Source organism: Mirounga angustirostris, unplaced genomic scaffold (genome assembly GCF_029215605.1).
Source record: "Mirounga angustirostris isolate CCGP_5_RB_7025 unplaced genomic scaffold, mMirAng1.0.hap1 SCAF_6, whole genome shotgun sequence".
NCBI classification, from domain to species: Eukaryota; Metazoa; Chordata; class Mammalia; order Carnivora; family Phocidae; genus Mirounga; species Mirounga angustirostris.
Genome location: NW_026991714.1, coordinates 65,854,398 through 65,876,789, shown reverse-complemented (window position 1 = coordinate 65,876,789; position 22,392 = coordinate 65,854,398). Strand labels below are relative to the sequence as shown.

The following is a 22,392-nucleotide window of genomic DNA, read 5'->3' as shown; positions in this document are numbered from 1 at the left end:
GAAAAGATATATGCACCCTTATGTTTTCTGCAGCATTATTTACAAAGCAAAGATAATGGAAGCAAGCTAAGTGTCCATCAATAGGCAAACGGATAAGGAAGATGTGGTATATACATACACAATGGACTATTACACAGCCATAAAAAGGGATGAGATGTTGCCATTTGTGGTAACACGGATGGGCCTAAAGGGTATTAAGCCAAGTGAAAGAAGCCAGACCTAGAAGGACAAATACCATATGATTTTACTCACATGTAGAATCTAAAAAACAAATGAACAAACAAAAAGCAGAATCAGACCCATAAATACAGAGAACTGATGGTTGCCAGAAGGGAAGGGGAGTGGAGGATGGGAAAAATGGGTGAAGCAGAGCAGGAGGTGCAGGCTTCCAGTTATGGAATGAATAAGATGTAGAAATAAAAGGCACAGCCTAGAGAATCTAGTCAATGATACTGTAATGGTGTCATACAGTCACAGATGGTAGCTACACTGGTGAGCACAGCATAACCTGTAGAGAATCACCATGTTGTACACCTGAAACTAAGGTAACACTGTGTGTCACCTTATATTCAATAAAAAAAATTTAAAGAGATTTATATCTTAGCAGTAAATGAAATTCAATGTGGATCTGTTCTGAGTAATTTCATATGATTGATTCCAAGTCAACAAAGAACCTGAATAATGGCTGATTTTAAAAATGTAATCTTAGAAACGTCTTTTTTTTTTTTTTTAAAGATTTTATTTATTTATTTGACAGAGAGAGAGAGACAGCGAGAGAGGGAACACAAGCAGGGGGAGTGGGAGTGGGAGAGGGAGAAGCAGGCCTCCTGCCGAGCAGGGAGCCCGATGCGGGGCTCAATCCCAGGACCCTGGGATCATGACCTGAGCCGAAGGCAGACGCTTAACGACTGAGCCACCCAGGCACCCCTAATCTTAAAAACTTCTTACATCACTATATTAGTGAATATAAATGAAATTATATTTTAAATTATAAATTCTGGGAAAATAAACCATCCTGTGTGCAGGCAAACGTGTCACTTTAAAAAAATTATCCCAGAACCCTGGGATCACCACCTGAGCAGAAGGTAGCTGCTTAACTGACTGAGCCAGTCAGGCTCCTTGCTCAGCCAGGAGCCTGCTTCTCCCCTGCCTGCCATTCCCCCTGTTTGTGCTTGCTTTCTGTTTCTCTCTGTGTCAAATAAATAAAATCTTAAAAAAAAAAAATTTTTTTTTTAATTATCAATAGTCAAAATTTAGTTATGTTTGCACCCCAATGTTTACAGCAACAATGTCCATAATGGCCAAAATATGGAAAGAGCCCAGATGTCCATTGATGGATGAGTGGATAAAGAAGATGTGTATATACACACACGCACACATACACTGGAATATTACTCACCCATCAAAAAGAAATGAAATCCTTTCATTTGCAACGATGTGGATGGAGCTGGAATGTATTATGCTAAGCAAAATAAGTCAGTCAAAGACAAATACCATATGATTTAATTCATATGTGGAATTTAAAAAACAAAACAGAGGATCATGGGGGAATGAAAGAAAAAATAAAGTAAGATGAAAAGAGAGAGGGAGACAAACCACAAGAGACTCTTAACTATAGGAAACAGACTGAGGGTTGTGGAGGGGAGGTGGGGGGGGCGGAGTAAGTGGGTGATGGACATGAAGGAGGGCACGTGATGTAATGAGCACTGGGTGTTATATACAACTGATGAATCACTGAACTTTACCCCTGAAACTAATGATACACTATATGTTAACTAACTTGAATTTAAATAAAATTTAAAAAATCATCTTGATTCAAAAGCAACTCCAAATAACAAACAATGACAAAAACTTGAAAAATTACAAAGAAGCCTTTCGAAAAAATATGTACACAAATAAACTGAGTAAAATTTCTATGTAAAACTCTTCTTGTTTTTTCCTACTAGCACTAAACAAAGCTGAAGTCTCTTCCATATGAAAACAAAATGAACACACTCTTCCCTGAACCCTATGTCATGCTTCATTTGCCAATTCCCTGCCTTCCTGTTCACTGGGAACCACCTGGAAACCTTGACAGGGTGTGCTGTATCCACTTCCTCATCACCTATCTGTTCCTCACCACACAAAATCTGGCTTCTGCTGCGCCACCACCTCAAAAACCTGTTCTCTCACAACCGGCCACAGTCCTGTTACCACACACAATCTTCTTTTTTTTTTTTTAGAAGATTTTATTTATTTGACAGAGAGAGACACAGTGAGAGAGGGAACATAAGTAGGGGAGGTGGGAGAGGGAGAAGCAGGCTTCCCGCTGAGCAGGGAGCCCAATGCGGGGCTCAATCCCAGGAACCTGGGATCACGACCTGAGCCGAAGGCATACGCTTAACGACTGAGCCACCCAGGTGCCCCAGCACTGCTTGCTTTTAAGAGATTCCTACCACTATTCTGTTTTCCAACTGCTCTCCTTCAAGTCTTGGATCCCACTGTCAAGTTTTTGCCCCTCCTGTTCCACTGATTGTTCTTATCAAAGTTACCAATAAGCCTCATATTGTTAAATTCAACTGTCATTGTTTGGACCTCATCTTACTTGATTCAGACCTCATCTCACGTAACATGTAGACAGATTTGATATGCTTCATCACGTGGTTTCCAGGACACCAAATCAGCCGGTCTTCTTCCTATCATTCTTGGCTGTCCACTTGGCTGTTTCTTCCTCATTTCCAAAGTCCTAAAGACTGGAGCACCCCAGGGCTCAGTGCTGAACCTCTTTTCTATCTCTACCAATCACTAAGTGATCTCACAGAGTCTCACTGTTTTAAAAACCATGTGAGTGATAAACTACTCCCAGGATTTTATCTCTAGCCCTAAAATCCAGGCTGATCTACCCAATGACCTACTTGACATCTCCATGTGGGTGTCTAGTGGGCATCTCAAACATGTTTAAAATGAGCTCCCAGTAATACTCCTATCCCAAACGTGCTTCCTTCGCACTGTTCCTCTCTAAATGGTAACTACAATCTCCTAACTGCTAAGACCTGAAACCTCAGTATCATCCTTGATTCTTCTTCTTCTTCTTCCTTTCTCCCTCCATATCTAGTCCACCAGCAGAGACCAGTGTCTTTACTTTTAAGGAGTATCAGAATTCCAACGTCTTTCCACCACTTCTGCCTCTACCATAGGCCAACCCACCATCCTCTTGGGCCTGGACTACTGTGATAGCCTTCTAAATTATTTCCATGCTTTTCTCTTATCTAAGTCAGACTGTTTTTAACCCAGTAGTCAGAGTAACCCTGTTAAAACACAACCCCGTATTTGTCAATTTTCCACTCAAAATCCCACAGTACGTCCCTGCAATGGTTTTATTCAGAGCAAATAACCAGAAGTCACCTGTCACAAAGCCTTGTGCGATCTGGCCTGGGTCCCTCTCATACTTATCTCCTACTATACTTTCCCCTTAAGTCTACCTTGGCCATATTGGCCTCCTTATTATTATATTTAATAGACTTTATTTTTTAGAAAAGTTTTAGGTTCATAGCAGAGATTTCCCACATACCCCCTGCCCCCCAAACACAGGTACAGCCTCCCCACAACACCACCCCCACCAGGGTGGAGCATGTATTTTGTCAGTGAACTTGCAGTGGACACATCAGCATCACTCAAACTCCACAGCTTACGTCAGGGTTTGGACACATGTTCAACGACATGCACCCACCATTACAGCATCACACAGAGTAGCTGCACTGCCCTGGACATCCTCCTCGACACCTCCACCCTCCCCCAAGCCCCGACAAGCACTGATCTTTATACTGTCTCCCTAGTTTTGCCTTCTCGTTATTTTTTTAACAGACTGTACTCTGTGTACTCCTCTCCTACATCTGTAGAGATGCCTCCCTTTCTTTAGCCCTTACTTCAATTACTTTCTCAGCATAATTTCCCCAGACCTGTCTATACAGAGAATTTAATTGCCCCCTCAATGCTTCATGGCCCTGTCTTGTGCTGTATTTTTTGTTCTTGGCATTTATCATTACCTAATATATTCTATATTTTACTTATTTTGTTTGTAGTCTTTCGCCTAACTAAAGGATTTTGATATGCTTCATCACGTGGTTTCCAGGACACCAAATCAGCCGGTCTTCTTCCTATCATCCTTGGCTGTCTACTTGGCTGTTTCTTCCTCATTTCCAAAGTCCTAAAGACTGGAGCACCCCAGGGATTATATATTTATCTGTAATTTCTGCTCATAGTTACAGGACAGAGATTTTTTTTGTCTATCCACTGCTACGTTCCCAGGGCCCATAACAGTGCTTTACCCACCATAGGTCCTAAAAAAATTGTTGAAGGAATGGACCAAACTAAATAAATTTTGGCTTCCAAAATAAGTTGAGAATGACAATAGCATACATTCAGCTGCCTAAAAATAAGGTCCCAGGTCCCAGCAGCAATTTCTCACATCTGGCCATTATGGCACCCAGGTTCTGGGTGTCTGGGACCTTCTGAGCCCACATGCTCAGAGCATGCTCTGAGCCCATTTACCTCCACCTTCGAGGTCAGCACCTACAGTCCTGCTCATTTCCCACAGCCAGGTTCCTACCTGCCATCTGCCCCCCTCAGTCCCGCTCCACACAGAAACAAGAGTGATCTTTCAAAACCACGAGTACCACCCTGTCACCTGCCTTCAATGGCCTCAGGATGACGCCCAAACTCCTTGCCCTCCTTCATGATCTTGCCTCTACTTCCCTCTGCAGACCCACTTCTCACCCTCTCACCTGGCCTCTATGGCTTCACCATCAGGACAGCCTAGTCTCTGAATGTGCCATGCTCCCCTCTTTTCCTCTCCATCCTAGCACATTCTGCTACGTCTATCTGGACACTCTTCCACAGTTAGATAATTTATCTCTTTGGTCTTAACTTAGACATAATTTTGTCCAAAAAACCCAGACATACCAAAGTTATCCTTTGTGCCTCGTCTATGGGAGCTCCTGCATTTTGTCTGCACTTATACTATCCCGTGTGCTTGCCTGTCATGCTGTAGTATAATTTCCTATTTACTGATCTTGACTTTGGGCTCTGTAGAACTGGGATATGTGGACTGCCCATGTATCTCCAACCCCTGACACATAATAGGCATTCAGGAAATATTTATTAATATTTTATTAATAACTTAATAATTATAATATTATAAAATATTATAATAAATTAATAATTATAATATTAATAACTTGATTCTTACCTCTCTCTCCTGTTTTTTTCCAATTTGTCTTTCAAAATCATAATTTCCTTGTTGAGAGCAAGTTGCTGGCCTTCTGAATCATGAAGTTCTTTCTTCAGATTTTTAATTTCATTTGCATGTATTCCTTCTCTTTTAGACAATTCTTCTTCATAAAAGATACTTTTCTTTTCTAAATCAGTCTTTAGTTTGGTTATCTCTTGCTGATGTTCTATGCTGCACAGTCCTGGCGAGTAACTAATTTGTTTTTGCTACAGAAGTAATAACAAAAAATTGGTTCATCTATAAGAATAATAAAATATCAAATAATAACTTCTTTCTATAATATAAAGAACTGTTCATATAACTGAATATTATTTTTGTATATTACCACATAAACAATATTTCTTTATTAAGGATATTCACCTTTTGTCGGCCACATGTTGCAAATACTTTTCTCAGTATGTATTCTGTTATTGTGTTGTGTTTTATAGCCTTCTTTACACTAAGATTATATATTTATCTGTAATTTCTGCTCATAGTTACATAATTATTTGTTTATATTTAAATTCTAAAGTAAACACAATTATTGTTGGTGTATGGAGTGAGAGAAAAATCTAACTGCAACCTATTTCTGATGTGGAACCAATAAAGGATTATAAGTATGCTTGTGTCTTTAGAAGATTAAATGGGGCTAGGGAATGACAGAGCTAGAATGTACAAAAAGGAAAGAGAGGGGGCTTCTCCAATGGTCTAGGGAGAAAGACAAAGGTCTAATCAAACATTTTCACAACCACTAGAAAAAAATGATAGGTTTCTTGACATTTAGGTAGGGCATTAGACACAAGAAATTTAGTTGAAAGCCAACTTCTTAGAAATTTGAATGAAATATATTCTCAGTAATAAGGTGCAAGGAAAACCCAAAGTCCAAAGCTTCTTCCAGACTGTGGCTAAAGGGTGAATAGAAACATACAGAGATTATGCCTGTAAGACCTCCTGAGCTTTGGAACTTTTCCATTACTTTGCTATATGCTATTTTCCCAGGGGGTCAAGGATAAATTTTTAAAAACCAAAGAACCTGGGTTTATGTTTAGTGATATAATGAATCATGTTCTGGAGGACACTGTGTCCTTTTTTGACAACAGTAATAAGGGCTGAAAAACTGTTAACAGAAGTTGATTTAAAGCTGAAAGAAAACTATGCTCACTTCTTCACATTTGAGGTACATACTTAAAAAAAAAAAAAAGAACCCAGAGACATCAATTGGTCTGGAGAACTGTCTCTGGGGTATCCACTGTACTATTTAACCATTTACTAAAGCACTACTGATGGAGCACCTACTGCACGCAAGACTCGGACCATCCAGCATTTTGGAGACAGCCTGTCTTGCAACGCTCGGCCGAACTGGGAAGAGCCACAGCCAGTCCGACTCTGGCTCCATGCATCTCCACAAAAATGAGGCCTAAATTGACATCAGTAGTCCTGACCATTTACCTATATGGCTCTTTCACTTTTTTCATCACCTAAAAAACAATCTTAGTTTGCTGTTCTGGTTTGTATAGTTTGGCTGTTGGGATAGCAGCAGCATGCACTGACGTTTCAAACAAAAGTTACCCTGATATCAAAACCTAACAAAGATACCATCAGAACAAGTCATAGACTCAAGTCACTTGTTGATAAGGATGTAAAAAAAGTCAAAATGTTGATAAAATCAAACCATATATAAAAAAGAACACTCTACCCCAAAGAATAGATCTTACTGCAGCTATTGAAGGTAATTTAATACTAATAAACTTGTTAATAAATGTGCAAAGATGGCATTACTTTAATGTATTAAATTAAAATAAATCCATATGATAATCTCACTAGGTATCCATGTCCAAAAGTATTTGAGAAAATCCAATACCCATTCCAAATACTACTCCGAATCCCACAATAAAACAAAACAAAAAACAGTAAAATGATTCTCCTTTACCCATTTTCCAGCTATCAGACAAAAAAATACCTATTGGTGAAGCACCAGAAATACATACAAGAGATTAAGGAATAATCACAAAAAGGGTGTCTGCCATTATTTCTTAGTATTAGTTTTTAGATATTCTGTCTGAGCAAGTAACATGTGCATAATTATAAGAAATGAATATTAGAAAGAAAAGTGATAAAACCATTATAATTTCCATAGAATTGTTTGCCCACAAAATGTAAATAAATCCACTAAAAATGTTACACCTGATAAAGTTGCGTAAAGCAACTGCAGGTAAGATAAACACAAATCAACAATATTCCTGGGGAGTGGAATGAGCAATAATAAAACACAGTAAAAAATTTCATTATTAATAGCAAAAATAATCAAAGAAAAATGATCAGAAACTAATACATGCACGTGAGGAATAACAATAGTAACTTGTCTGAATTATATGAAGAAAGGACAAGTCTTTATAAAAGACATAAAAGAAGACTTGAAACAATATAGAAAAATACCTACTACTTGAAAGATTAAATGTATAGCTATTTAATATTTCTCAAGTTATATTCCTCGTAAATATAAAAAACAATTAAATATAGGAGATGGCACACAGGTGTTCGTTGTAAAATACACTTGTAAAAATGCCAAAGAAAATCCTGGCGGCAAAAAGGAGTAAAGAGGAAGAGAGAAGAATGTTCTTTTCAGATATTAAAACATACTATACAAATCTTTAATAAAATCTCAGTGTAACAGAGCTCTATCCCAAAATAATTTTATTCAATATATGAGATGTCTTTAATCACCAAGGAAGGCAGTAATTAACTAATTGGAACCACCAATTCAGCAACAAAAGAACAAAATGATTCTCACAACATCCCATCTAGCAAAACAAATTCCAGGTAACTTAGATTTAAATATTTTTAGAAGTTTTTTCCCCACACTTCTCAATAGTTTAATAAACTGATAACTATTTAGGGGTTGTTAGATTGTATATATGATGTTTGTTAAACCAAGCACAATTCTAAGTAAGCACTGATAGGTTTTGGTAGGGAGAGCTAAGTACATGGACAGTTGCATGAACAAGATGTTCATTATACTGTATTATTAAAAAAATAACTTATCTCCTATGGTGTAGTTTATAAATATCTGAATGAAATCACAGGACAATTTCACAACATTGTCAAAAGGGAGGTTATGTGGTTGAAATTTTTTCAAGAGACAGAATTTTGTACATTCAGAAAAATAAATCATCTTTGTTCATCCGTTGTTAGACATTGCTTTAGCTAATGAATACTGAGTCATGATAATTAATTTTCTTGAAAAATAAAGGATATAAACCATGAAAAAAATATATTTAGAAGTATACAGAAGTATATGTGACTAGAATTAAATTTTTTTTTTTTTTTGACAGAGAGAGACACAGCGAGAGAGGGAACACAAGCAGGGGGAGTGGGAGAGGGAGAAGCAGGCTTCCAGCCAAGCAGGGAGCCCGATGTGGGGCTCGATCCCAGGACTCTGAGATCATGACCTGAGCTGAAGGCAGACGCTTAACGACTGAGCCACCCAGGCACCCCTAGAATTAAATATTTTTAAACCCAATAGAAACACCCAGGAAAAGGCAGAATTACATACTTAACAAACTCTGAGCAATAAAAGAAACACCAAGGAAAATAAGAACAAACCTCCTGTGATTTGAAAAGGAAACAAGACCAAAATTAAAGGTCAAAAGATAAATGAATAAATAGTTGTAGAAAAATGGAAGAAAAAGTATCATTTTCGCTATTGAAGAGTTTATATGAATTGTAAGAGAAATATTCAGACTCTAAAATTAAAAAGGCAAATAACTTAAAGGAATAATTCACAAAGAAAAAATATAATTAATAAACAATCTACTAATAAGGCAAGAAATGCCTCTTATACTTGCAACAATTTGTGGCCTGCATTTAGTGCCTTAAAGTGATCTGACAATTTCATTTCTAGGTATCTGTTCTAAGAAATAATATCAAAAAGGCAATGCACAAAAGTGTTCATTGTAATGACAGTGTTGCAAAAGTGAAACATAAATTATCAATAGTAGAGAACTGGATTAAGTGGATATCCTTCTAATATCATTAAAATTATGTGATAGTGGGACGCCTGGGTGGCTCAGTCGTTAAGCGTCTGCCTTTGGCTCAGGTCATGATCCCAGGGTCCTGGAATCGAGCCCCACATCGGGCTCCCTGCTCGGCAGGAAGGCTGCTTCTCCCTCCCTCTGCTTGTGTTCCCTCTCTCGCTGTGTCCCTCTCTGTCAAATAAATAAAAAAATCTTAAAAAAAAAAAATAAAATTATGTGATAGTTATGTAATGAATGTAAATGCTTGTCTCACACTTTCAAGTGAAAAATACAGGTGTTAAGGGTGAATTATGTCCCTCCAAAATTCATTTAAAGCATTAACCACCAGTACCTTAGAATGTGTATTTATTTATTTATTTATTTATTTATTTATTTATTTATTTAAAGATTTTATTTATTTTTTAGAGAGCAAGCGAGAGAGAAACAGCATGAGAGGGGAGAGGGTCAGAGGGAGAAGCAGGCTCCCCGCTGAGCCGGGAGCCCGATGTGGGACTCCATCCCAGGACCCTGGGATCATGACCTGAGCCAAAGGCAGACGCTTAACCATCTGAGCCACCCAGGCGCCCCTCAGAATGTGTATTTAAAAATATGGTCTCAAATACTGCATGATCTGACTTAAATGTGGAATCTAAAAAAGTCAAACTCTGAGGAGCAGAGGGTAAAATGGTAGTTGCCAAGGGGGGAGTGGAGGAAATGGGAGAATGTTCGTGAAAGAGTACAAAAATTTCACACAGGTAGGATGAGTAAGTTCTGGAGATATAAGGTAAAGCAGGGTGACTAAAGTTAACAATACTGTATTATGTACTTGAAATTTCTAAGAGGGTGGATCTTAATTGTTCTCAGCCAAAAAAAAAAAAAAAAGATAACTAAGTGAGGGTATGAGGGTATGTTAATTAGCTTGTTGTGGTATGTATTTCCACAATGTACACATATATGTAGACATCACATTTTATACCTTAAATATATACAATTTTTGGGGGGGCGGAGCAAGATGGCGGAGGAGTAGGAGACCTGGATTTCGTCTCCTCTCAGGAATTCAGCTGGATAGGGATCAAACCATTCTGAACACCTACAAACTCAACAGGAGATCGAAGAAAAGAAGAGCAACAACTGTCTCAGCAGAAAAGCGACCACTTTCTGGAAGGTAGGACGTGCGGAGAAGTGAATCCGAGGCGATATTCGGGAGGATAGACGGCGGGGGAGGGGCCTCCGTCGGCCGCTTCTGGCAAGTGATAGAGCCGCGGAGCACAAAATCGGAACTTTTACAAGTCTGCTCCGCCGAGGGACGTCACTCTGGTGGCTAAGCGGGGGGTGGAACCCTAGGGACAGTGTGGTCTCAGGACCCTCGGGGTCACAGAAAGACCGGGGGTGCCTGAGGGCGGCAGAGCTCCCAGGGATCGGAGCGGGGAAGCCGGCTGCAGAGGCGGAGCCCAGGCGCGGGCTCTCAGCTCGGGGTGGCCATAGACCGTGATCCGCGGCCCAGTCGGGCCCCTGCTCCTCCAGCAGGGACCCCACAAGCGGCAGATCCGGGGAGACTCACCTTCCTCCCCCAGGCGGAGCTGCGCGGGAGCGCACCGCAGGGATCTGCTGGGTTTGGAGACTCCACCCGGGGTCGGGTGCTGGAGATAGAGGCGCGCGGTCACAGGCCGGGTGAGCACGGAGAGCGGCCGGAGACCGGGAAGACGGGAGTGGCTGACGGCTTTTCTCTGGGGGCTCACTGAGGAGCGGGCCCGAGTTCTCGGCTCCTCCGGGGCGGAGATTGGGAGGCCGCCATTTTCACTCTCCGCCTCCAAAGCTGTACGGAAAGCTCGCAGGGAACAAAAGCCCCGGAGAGCAAACCCGAGCAGATTACTTAGCCGGGAGGGGGCAAGGGCGGGGCAATTCCGCCTCCGGCAGAGACATTTGGAAACCACGGCAACAGGCCCCTCCCCAGAAGATCAGCGAGAACAGCCAGCCAAGACCAAGTTTACCGATCAATGAGAATGGCAGAACTCCAGCGCTAAGGGACTACTGCACATAGAATTCACGGCTTTTTTACCATGATTCCTTAGTCTTTTAAAGTTAATTTTTTTTTTAACTGTCTTTTTGTCTTTTTATTTCTTTTTGAATTTTTCTTTTTCCCTTTTTCAAACAACATCTTATCAATCCCTTTTTTAAAAAAAAACATTTTTATTTTTCATTTTTAGAGTCATATTCTATCCCTTCATAGTAGTTACCCATATTTTTGGCTTATATATATAAGTTGTTCTCTCTTTAAAATTTTGAGATAGTTTCTTCTAACAGATTAAAATATACCCTAAATCTCTAGTATATGGTGTTCTCTATTCCCCTGCCTGATCACATCCTCTCCCTTTTTTTTTCTTTTTCTTTTTTCTTTTTTTAAATCCTCTTTCTTTTTTCAAACAACTTCTTATCAATTCCTTTTATAAAATTTTTTATAATTTCCATTTTTACAGTCATTTTCCATCCCTTCATCATATCAACCCTTATTTTTGTACATATATAAGTTTTTCTTTCTTTAAAATTTTGGGAGACACTTTCTTCTAAAAGACCAAAACACACCCCAAATCTAGTGTGTGGCACTGATCTATATACCATATAGATCATATTTGATCACATTCTGGTTTTTCTTTTGTTGTTGTTCTTTTGTTTGTTGTTGTTTTTATCTTTATCTTTTTCTTTTTTTTTTTTTTCTCTCTTTCCCCTTCTTATCCCACTGCTTCAGGTCTTTTCTGATTTGTTTAGAGTATATTTTCTGGGGACGTGGTTACTCTGCTAGCATTTTGTTCTCTCATTAATCTATTCTCCTCTGCACAAAATGACGAGACGGAAAAAATCACCTCAACAAAAAGAACAAGAGGCAGTACCGACTGCCAGGGACCTACTCAATACGGACATTAGTACGATGTCAGATCTAGAGTTCAGAATCATCACTTTAAAGATACTAGCTGGGCTTGAAAAAAATATGGAAGTTATTAGAGAAACTCTTTCTGGAGAAGTAAAAGAGCTAAAATCCAACCAAGTAGAAATCAAAAAGGCTATTAATGAGGTGCAATCAAAAATGGGGGCACTAACTGCTAGAATAAATGAGGCAGAAGAGAGAATCAGTAATATAGAAGATGAAATGCTGGAAAATAAAGAAGCTGAGAAAAAGAGAGATAAACAACTACTGGATCATGAGGGCAGAATTCGAGAGATAAGTGATACCATAAGACGAAACAACATTAGAATAATTGGGATCCCAGAAGAAGAAGAAAGAGAGAGGGGGGCAGAAGGTATAATGGAGCAAATTATAGCAGAGAACTTCCCTAATTTGGGGAAAGAAACAGGCATGAAAATCCAGGAAGCACAGAGAACCCCTCTCAAAATCAATAAAAATAGGTCAACTCCCCGACATCTAATAGTAAAACTTACAAGTCTCACAGACAAAGAGAAAATCCTGAAAGCAGCTCGGGAGAAGAGATATGTAACCTACAATGGTAGAAACATTAGATTGGCAACAGACCTATCCACAGAGACCTGGCAGGCCAGAAAGGACTGGCAGGATATATTCAGAGCACTAAATGAGAAAAATATGCAGCCAAGAATACTCTATCCAGCTAGGCTGTCATTGAAAATTGAAGGAGAGATAAAAAGTTTCCAGGACAAAAAAAAACTAAAGGAATTTGCAAACACAAAACCAGCCCTACAGGAAATCTTGAAAGGGGTCCTCTAAGCAAAGAGAGACCCTAAAAGCAACATAGACCAAAAGGAACACAGACAATATATGGTAACAGTCACCTTACAGGCAATACAATGGCACTAAATTCCTATCTTTCAATAGTTACCTTGAATGTAAATGGGCTAAATGCCCCAATCAAAAGACACAGGCTAACAGACTGGATTAAAAAACAAGATCCATCGATATGCTGTCTGCAAGAGACTCATTTTAGACCCAAAGACACCCCCAGATTGAAAGTGAGGGGGTGGAAAATCATTTACCATGCTAATGGACACCAAAAGAAAGCTGGGGTGGCAATCCTTATATCAGACAAATTAGATTTTAAACCAAAGACTGTAATAAGAGATGAGGAAGGACACTATATCATACTTAAAGGATCTATCCAACAAGAAGATCTAACAATTGTAAATATCTATGCCCCTAACATGGGAGCAGCCAATTATATAAGGCAATTAATAACAAAAGCAAAGAAACACATCAACAACAATACAATAATAGTGGGGGACTTTAACATCCCCCTCACTGAAATGGACAGATCATCTAAGCAAAAGATCAACAAGGAAATAAAGACTTTAAATGACACACTGGACCAAATGGACTTCACAGACATATTCAGAACATTCCACCCCAAAGCAACGGAATACACATTCTTCTCTACTGCCCATGGAACATTCTCCAGAATCGACCACATCCTAGGTCATAAATCAGGTCTCAACCGGTACCAAAAGATTGGGATCATTCCCTGCCTATTTTCAGACCACAATGCTTTGAAACTAGAACTCAATCCCAAGAGGAAAGTCGGAAAGAACTCAAATACATGGAGGCTAAAGAGCATCCTACTGAAGAATGAATGGGTCAACCAGGAAATTAAAGAAGAATTAAAAAAATACATGGAAACTAATGAAAATGAAAACACAACTGTTCAAAATCTTTGGGATGCAGCAAAGGCAGTCCTAAGAGGAAAGTATATAGCAATACAAGCCTTTCTCAAGAAACAAGAAAGGTCTCAAGTACACAACCTAACCCTACACCTAAAGGAGCTGGAGAAAGAACAGCAAATAAAGCCTAAACCCAGCAGGAGAAGAGAAATCATAAAGATCAGAGCAGAAATCAATGAAATAGAAACTAAAAGAACAGTAGAACAGATCAACGAAACTAGGAGCTGGTTCTTTGAAAGAATTAACAAGATTGATAAACCCCTGGCCAGACTTATCAAAAAGAGAAGAGAAATGACCCAAATCAACAAAATCATGAATGAAAGAGGAGAGATCACAACCAACACCAAAGAAATACAAACAATTATAAGAACATATTATGAGCAACTCTATGCCAGCAAATTAGATAACCTGGAAGAGATGGATGCATTCCTAGAGATGTATCAACTACCAAAACTGAACCAGGAGGAAATAGAAAACCTGAACAGACCTATAACCACTAAGGAAATTGAAGCAGTCATCAAAAATCTCCCAAAAAACAAAAGCCCAGGGCCAGATGGCTTCCCAGGGGAATTCTACCAAACATTTCAAGAAGAATTAATACCTATTCTTCTGAAACTGTTCCAAAAAATTGAAACGGAAGGAAAACTTCCAAACTCATTTTATGAGGCCAGCATTACCTTGATCCCCAAACCAGACAAAGACCCCATCAAAAAGGAGAATTACAGACCAATATCCCTGATGAACATGGATGCAAAAATTCTCACCAAAATACTAGCCAATAGGATCCAACAGTACATTAAAAGGATTATTCACCATGACCAAGTGGGATTTATCCCTGGGCTGCAAGGTTGGTTCAACATCCGCAAATCAATCAATGTGATACAGTACATTAACAAAGGAAAGAACAAGAATCATATGATCCTCTCGATAGATGCCGAAAAAGCTTTTGACAAAGTACAGCATCCTTTCTTGATCAAAACTCTTCAGAGTATAGGGATAGAGGGTACATACCTCAATATCATAAAAGCCATCTATGAAAAACCTACAGCAAATATTATTCTCAATGGGGAAAAACTGAGAGCTTTCCCCCTAAGGTCAGGAACGCGGCAGGGATGTCCACTATCACCACTGCTATTCAACATAGTATTGGAAGTCCTAGCCACAGCAATCAGACAACAAAAAGAAATCAAAGGCATCCAAATTGGCAAAGAAGAAGTCAAACTCTCACTCTTTGCAGATGATATGATACTTTATGTGGAAAACCCAAAAGACTCCACCCCAAAACTGCTAGAACTCATACAGGAATTCAGTAAAGTGGCAGGATATAAAATCAATGCACAGAAGTCAGTGGCATTCCTATACACCAACAACAAGACAGAAGAAAGAGAAATTAAGGAGTCGATCCCATTTACAATTGCACCCAAAACCATAAGATACCTAGGAATAAATCTAACCAAAGAGACAAAGGATCTGTACTCAGAAAACTATAAAATACTCATGAAAGAAATTGAGGAAGACACAAAGAAATGGAAAAACGTTCCATGCTCATGGATTGGAAGAACAAATATTGTGAAGATGTCAATGCTACCTAGAGCAATCTACACATTCAATGCAATCCCCATCAAAATACCATCCACTTTTTTCAAAGAAATGGAACAAATAATCCTAAAATTTGTATGGAACCAGAAAAGACCCCGCATAGCCAGAGGAATATTGAAAAAGAAAAGCAAAGCCGGTGGCATCACAATTCCGGACTTCAAGCTCTATTACAAAGCTGTCATCATCAAGACAGCATGGTACTGGCACAAAAACAGACACATCGATCAATGGAACAGAATAGAGAGCCCAGAAATGGACCCTCAACTCTATGGTCAACTAATCTTCGACAAAGCAGGAAAGAATGTCCAATGGAACAAAGACAGTCTCTTCAACAAATGGTGTTGGGAAAATTGGATAGACACATGCAGAAGAATGAAACTGGACCACTTCCTTACACCACACACAAAAATAGACTCCAAATGGTTGAAAGACCTCAATGTGAGACAGGAGTCCATCAAAATCCTAAAGGAGAACACAGGCAACAACCTCTTTGACCTCAGCCGAAGCAACTTCTTCCTAGAAACATCGCCAAAGGCAAGGGAAGCAAGGGCAAAAATGAACTATTGGGACTTCATCAAGATAAGAAGCTTTTGCAAAGCAAAGGAAACAGTTAACAAAACCAAAAGACAACCGACAGAATGGGAGAAGATATTTGCAAATGACATATCAGATAAAGGGCTAGTATCCAAAATCTATAAAGAACTCATCAAACTCAACACCCAAAGAACAAAGAATCCAATTAAGAAATGGGCAGAAGACATGAACAGACACTTTTCCAAAGAAGACATCCAAATGGCCAACAGACACATGAAAAAGTGCTCAATATCGCTCGGCATCAGGGAAATCCAAATCAAAACCTCAATGAGATATCACCTCACACCAGTCAGAATGGCTAAAATTAACAAGTCAGGAAACGACAGATGTTGGCGGGGATGCGGAGAAAGGGGAACCCTCCTACACTGTTGGTGGGAATGCAAGCTGGTGCAGCCACTCTGGAAAACTGTATGGAGGTTCCTCAAAAAGTTGAAAATAGAGCTACCATATGATCCAGCAATTGCACTACTGGGTATTTACCCCAAAGATACAAAAGTAGGGATCCGAAGGGCTACGTGCACCCCGATGTTTATAGCAGCAATGTCCACAATAGCCAAACTGTGGAAAGAGCCAAGATGTCCATCGACAGATGAATGGATAAAGAAGATGTGGTATATATATACAATGGAATATTATGCAGCCATCAAAAGGAATGAGATCTTGCCATTTGCAACGACGTGGATGGAACTGGAGGGTATTATGTTGAGTGAAATAAGTCAAACAGAGAAAGACATGTATCATATGATCTCACTGATATGAGGAATTCTTAATCGCAGGAAACAAACTGAGTGTTGTTGGAGTGGGGGGTGGGGTGGGAGGGATGGGGGGACTGGGTGATAGACACTGGGGAGTGTATGTGCTCTGGTAAGCGCTGTGAATTGTGCAAGACTGTTGAATCTCAGATCTGTACCTCTGAAACAAATAATGCAATATATGTTAAGAAAAAAAAAAAAAAAGAAGAAGAAGAAGAAGGTAGCGGGAGGGGAAGAATGAAGCGGGGGAAATCGGAGGGGTAGACGAACCATGAGAGACGATGGACTCTGAAAAACAAACAGGGTTCTAGAGGGGAGGGGGGTGGGAGGATGGGTTAGCCTGGTGGTGGGTATTTAGGAGGGCACATTCTGCATGGAGCACTGGGTGTTGTGCACAAACAATGAATCATGGAACACTTCATCTAAAACTAATGTTGTAATGTAAGGGGATTAACATAAGAATAAAAAAATTAAAAAAAAAATATACAATTTTTATTTGTCAATTTTATCTCAATAAGACTGGAAAAAAAGAAAATAAAAGTAGGGTCTTTACAGAACTAATTGACTTAAAATGAGGTCATTAGGGTGGGCCCAATAGAACTATGTCCTTATAAAAAGAAGAAATTTGGACTCATGGTATTGTACACAGGAAGAAGGCAGAGATCCAGGTGATACATAAGCCAAGGAATGCAAGCCATCAGAAGCCAACCCCACCAATACTTTAATTTCAGACATCTAGTTGCAATGATTGAGACAATAAATTCCGGTTTCTTAGGCCACCCAGTTTGTGGTAATTTGTAGCAGCCCCAGCAAACTAATACAACAGGGTAAAAAGCTCTTGTAGTACATGATCACAAGAACTGAAAAGTATTTTTTTTTTCAACAGCCTTATTGAGATACTATTCACACACCATATTATTCACCCATTTAAAGTGTATAATTCAATGGTTTATGGTTAATTTTAAGTACTAAAATACATATACCATAAAGTTTTGCCATTTTAACCATTTTAAGAGTAGAATTCATTTTAAGTGTAGAATTCAGCTATTAATTACATTCAGAATGTTGTGCAACTATGACCACTATGTATTTCCAAAACTTTTTTATTATCCCAAAGAGAAATTCTCTAACCATTCAAGAATAACTCCCCATTACCCACTCTACCTGGTCCCTGGTAACCTTGATTCTACTTTTTATCTCAATAAATCTGCCTATTCTAGATGCTTCAGGCAAGTAGAGTTGTACAATATTTGTTCTTTTTTGTCTGGCATCTTTCACTTAGCATAAAGTTTTCAAGATTCATCCATGTTGGGCCATGTATCAGAGAGTCACCCCCTTTGATGGCTGAATGATATTCCATTGCATGTAAAAACTGTATTTTGCTTCTTCATCTGTTGATGGACACTTGAGCTATTTCTACCTTTTGATAATTGTAATAATGCTTCAAAAAACACTGGTGTACAAGTATCTGTTTAAGTCCTTGCTTACAATTCTTCAGGGTACATACCTAGGAGTTGAATTGCTGGGTCATGTGGTAACTCTATGTTTACCTTTTTGAGGAACCACCAAACTGTTTTCACATTCTTGCAAACACTTGTTTTGTTCCTTTCAAACCCTCCCCTCCCACCCCATTTTAGCTATCCTAGTAGGTATGGAGTGGTATCTTAACTTCATTTCCCTAATGACTAATGATGTTGAACATCTTTTTGTGGGCTTATGGACTATTAAAATATCCTCTTTGGAGAAATGTCTATTCAAGTTATTTCCCCATTTTTTGATTGGGTAGTTTGTCCTTTTGTTGTTCAACTGAAGGACTTGTTTATATATTCTGGTTATCAAACTCTTACCAGATACTTGATTTGCAAATAATTTCTTCCATTTCCTTAAAAATGTCCTTTGATGCAATGCACACAAGTTTTTATTTTGATGAAGTCCAATTTATAAAAAAATTTTTTTTGCTTCTGCTTTCAGTGTCATAGTTAAGAATCCATGCCATGGTCATGAATACTTACCCAAGGTTTTCTTCTAAGAGTTCTATAGTTATAGCTCTTATATTTAGGTTGATCCATTTTGAATAAATTGTTTTATATGGTATGAAGTAGGGGTCCAAATTTGTTTGCAGGTAGAAATACAGTTGTCCCAGCACATAAATTGAAGGGACTGTTCTCTCCTCACTGAACAGATTTAGGACGACATAAAAAATCACTTGGCCACAGATGCAAGAGTTCACTTCTTGACTCTGAATTCTATTCCAGTGGCTTGTGTTTCTATTCTTATGCCAGTACCACACTCCTTCTGTTTCTGTAACTTTGCAGCAACTTTTGAAACTGGGAAGTTTGAGTCCTCCAATTCTGTTTTTCTTTTTCACAACAGTTTGGCTGCTTGGGGCCACTTGCAATTCCATATGAATTTCAGGATTATATTTTCCATTTCTGCAAAAAGGGCTGTTGGAATTTTACTAGGAATTGTGATGAACTTGTACATGACTTTGGGTAACACAGACATTTAAACAATATTAAGTCATCCTAAGGCAAGAAACAACAAATGCTGGAGAGGTTGTGGAGAAAGGGGAACACTCTTACACTGTTGGTGGGAATGCAAGTTGGTACAGCCACTTTGGAAAACAGTGTGGAGGTTCCTCAAAAAATTAAAAACAGAGCTACCCTATGACTCAGCAATTGCACTACTGGATATTTACCCCAATGACACAGATGTAGTGAAAAGAAGGGCCATATGCACCCCAATGTTTATAGCAGCAATGTCCACAATAGCCAAACTGTGGAAAGAGCCGACATGCCCTTCAACAGACGAATGGATAAAAAAGATGTTACTCAGCCATCAGAAACAGTGAATACCCAAACCTTTGCATCAACATGGATGGGACTGGAGGAGATTATGCTAAGTGAAATAAATCAAGCAGAGAAAGTCAATTATCATATGGTTTCACTTACTTGTGGAACATAGGAATAGCATGGAGGACCTTGGGAAGGAAGGGAAAAATGAAGGGGGGGAAATCGGAGGGGGACATGAACCATGAGAGACTATGGACTCCGAGAAAAAAACTGAGGGTTTTAGAGGGGAGGGGGGCAAGGAAATGCGTTAGCCTGGTGATGGGTATTAAGGAGGGCACGTATTGCATGGAGCACTGGGTGTTATACGCAAACAAAGTATCATGGAACACTACATCAAAAACTAATGATGTATGTGATTAACATAAGAATAAAAAAATTTTTTAAAAAAGAAAAAAAATTAAGTTATCCTAACCATACATGTGGAATGTCTTTCCATTTATTTATGCCTCCTTTAATATCTTTCAGCAGTGTTCTCTAATTTTCAGTACACAAGTCTTTAACTTTCTTGGTTAAATTTATTCCATGGTACTCTATTCTTTTAGCTACTATTGTAACTGGAATTGCTTTCACAATTTCCTCTGTGGATTGTTCATTGCTGGCATATAGGAACACAACTACTTACTGCGTGTTGGTCTTGCAACCCTGGGGTCGTTTGTTTTCTAATTATTGAGTTTTAAAAGTTATTGGATAAATCTGTAGTTTTTCGCAGTCTGTGCCTCATCTTTTCATTTTCTTCTTAGTGTCTTTTGCAGAGCAGAAATGCTTAATTTCAGTGAAGTCTAACGTATCAATTCTTTATTTCATGAATTGTGCCTTTGGTGCTGTATGTAAGAAGTCACTGTCCTAGGTGATCTAGTTCTTCTATGTTATCCCCTAGGAGTGTTATAGTTTCATGTTTTACATTTAGGCCTCTGATCCATTTGAAGTTAATTTTTGTAAAGGGTGTAATTACAGTTCTATTCATTCATTCATTCATTCATTCATTCATTCATTCAGTAATGTGGCTGTCTAGTTGTTCAGCACCATTTGTTGAAAAGACAATCTTTACTCCATTATACTGCCTTTGTTCCTTTGTTAAAAATGACTTATCTGGGGCGCCTGGGTGGCTCAGTTGGTTAAGCGACTGCCTTCGGCTCAGGTCATGATCCTGGAGTCCCTGGATCGAGTCCCGCATCGGGCTCCCTGCTCGGCGGGGAGTCTGCTTCTCCCTCTGACCCTCCCCCCTCTCATGTGCTTGCTCTCTCTCATTCTCTCTCTCTCAAATAAATAAATAAATAAATCTTTGAAAAAAAAGGACTTATCTGTATATTCATTTGCCAGTACCACATGGTCTTGATTACTGCAGGTTTATGGTAAATCTTGAAGTCAGGTAGTGTCAGTCTTCCAATTGTGTTCTTTTCCTTCACTACGGTATTGGCTATTCTAGGTCTTTTGTCTCTCCATATAAACGTTAGGTTTAGTTTGATGACATCCACAAAAAGGCTTGCTAGGATTTTGACTGGGAATGCATTAAATCTATAGATTAAGATGGAAAGAACTGAATCTTGATGATATTGAATCTTCTTATCCATGAACATGGAATATCTCCATTTATTTAGTTCTTCTTTGATTTCTTTTATCAGAGTTTTATAGTTTTCCCCATATAGCTCTTGTGCATATTTTATTATATTTATACCTAAGTATTTCATTTTTATGGGTACTAATATTAATAGTATTGAGTTTTAAATGTCAAATTCCACTTGTTCATGACCGTTATACAGGAAAGTGACTGGCTGTGTATTAACCTTGTATCCTGCAATCTTCCTATAATGGCTTATTAGTTCCAGTTGTTTTGTCAACTTTTTTTGATTCTCTATATAGATGATCATGTCATCCCTGAACAGACAGTTTTACATCTTCTTTCAGAATCTGTATACCTCTTATTTTGTCTTGTCTTACTACATTAGCTAGGACATCCAATACAATGTTGAAAGGTAGTGGTGAAAGGTACATCTTCACCATGCTCTTGATCCTAGTGGGAAAGTGTCAAGTTTCTCACAAGTATAATGTTAGCTCATTTTCTGTTAGATATTCTTTACCAGGTTTAGAATTTATTGACAGTTTTTATCTTGAATAGATGTTGGATGCTGTCAGATGGTTTTTTTGCATGTATTGAGATGATCATGTGATTTTTATTTTTTAGTCCATTGATGTGATACATTTTATTCACTGATTTTTTTTTTAAAATTCTGAGTCAGTCTTGCATACATGGGATAAAAATCCCACTAGGGCATGGTGTGTAATTCTTATTACATATTGTTGGATTCAATTTATTAATATTTTGTTGAAGATTTTTTCATCTGTGTCTATAAGGCATGTTGGTCTGTGGCTCTTTTTTCATGTAATGTCTTTGTCTAGTTTTAGTAGTGTAATGCTGGTGTCATAGAATGACTTAGTAAATATTCCCTCTGCCTCTGTCTTCTCAAAGAGATTGTAGAAAATTAGTATGACTTCTTCCTCATGTTTTGTAGAATTCACCAGTGAACATATCTGGTCCTGGTGCTTTTCTGGAAGGTTATTAATTATTGATCCAATTTCTTTAATAGACAGAATCCTCTTCAGATTATTTATTTCTTCTGTGTCAGCTTTGGCAGCTTGTGTCTTTCAAGGAACTG

At 38.7% G+C, this 22,392-nt stretch overlaps 1 protein-coding gene across 11 annotated transcripts in view; it reads right to left on the bottom strand.

The window, feature by feature from the left end:
• The window catches only part of CDC42BPA (CDC42 binding protein kinase alpha), a 347,703-nt gene that overhangs the window by 100,687 nt on the left and 224,624 nt on the right, over nucleotides 1–22,392 (bottom strand). For all 11 annotated transcript variants that reach the window (XM_064594441.1, XM_064594443.1, XM_064594442.1 and 8 more), the window contains one exon: nucleotides 5,228–5,475. In XM_064594441.1, the coding sequence (XP_064450511.1) occupies nucleotides 5,228–5,475 (248 nt within the window). The remainder of the gene's footprint in view (nucleotides 1–5,227; nucleotides 5,476–22,392) is intronic.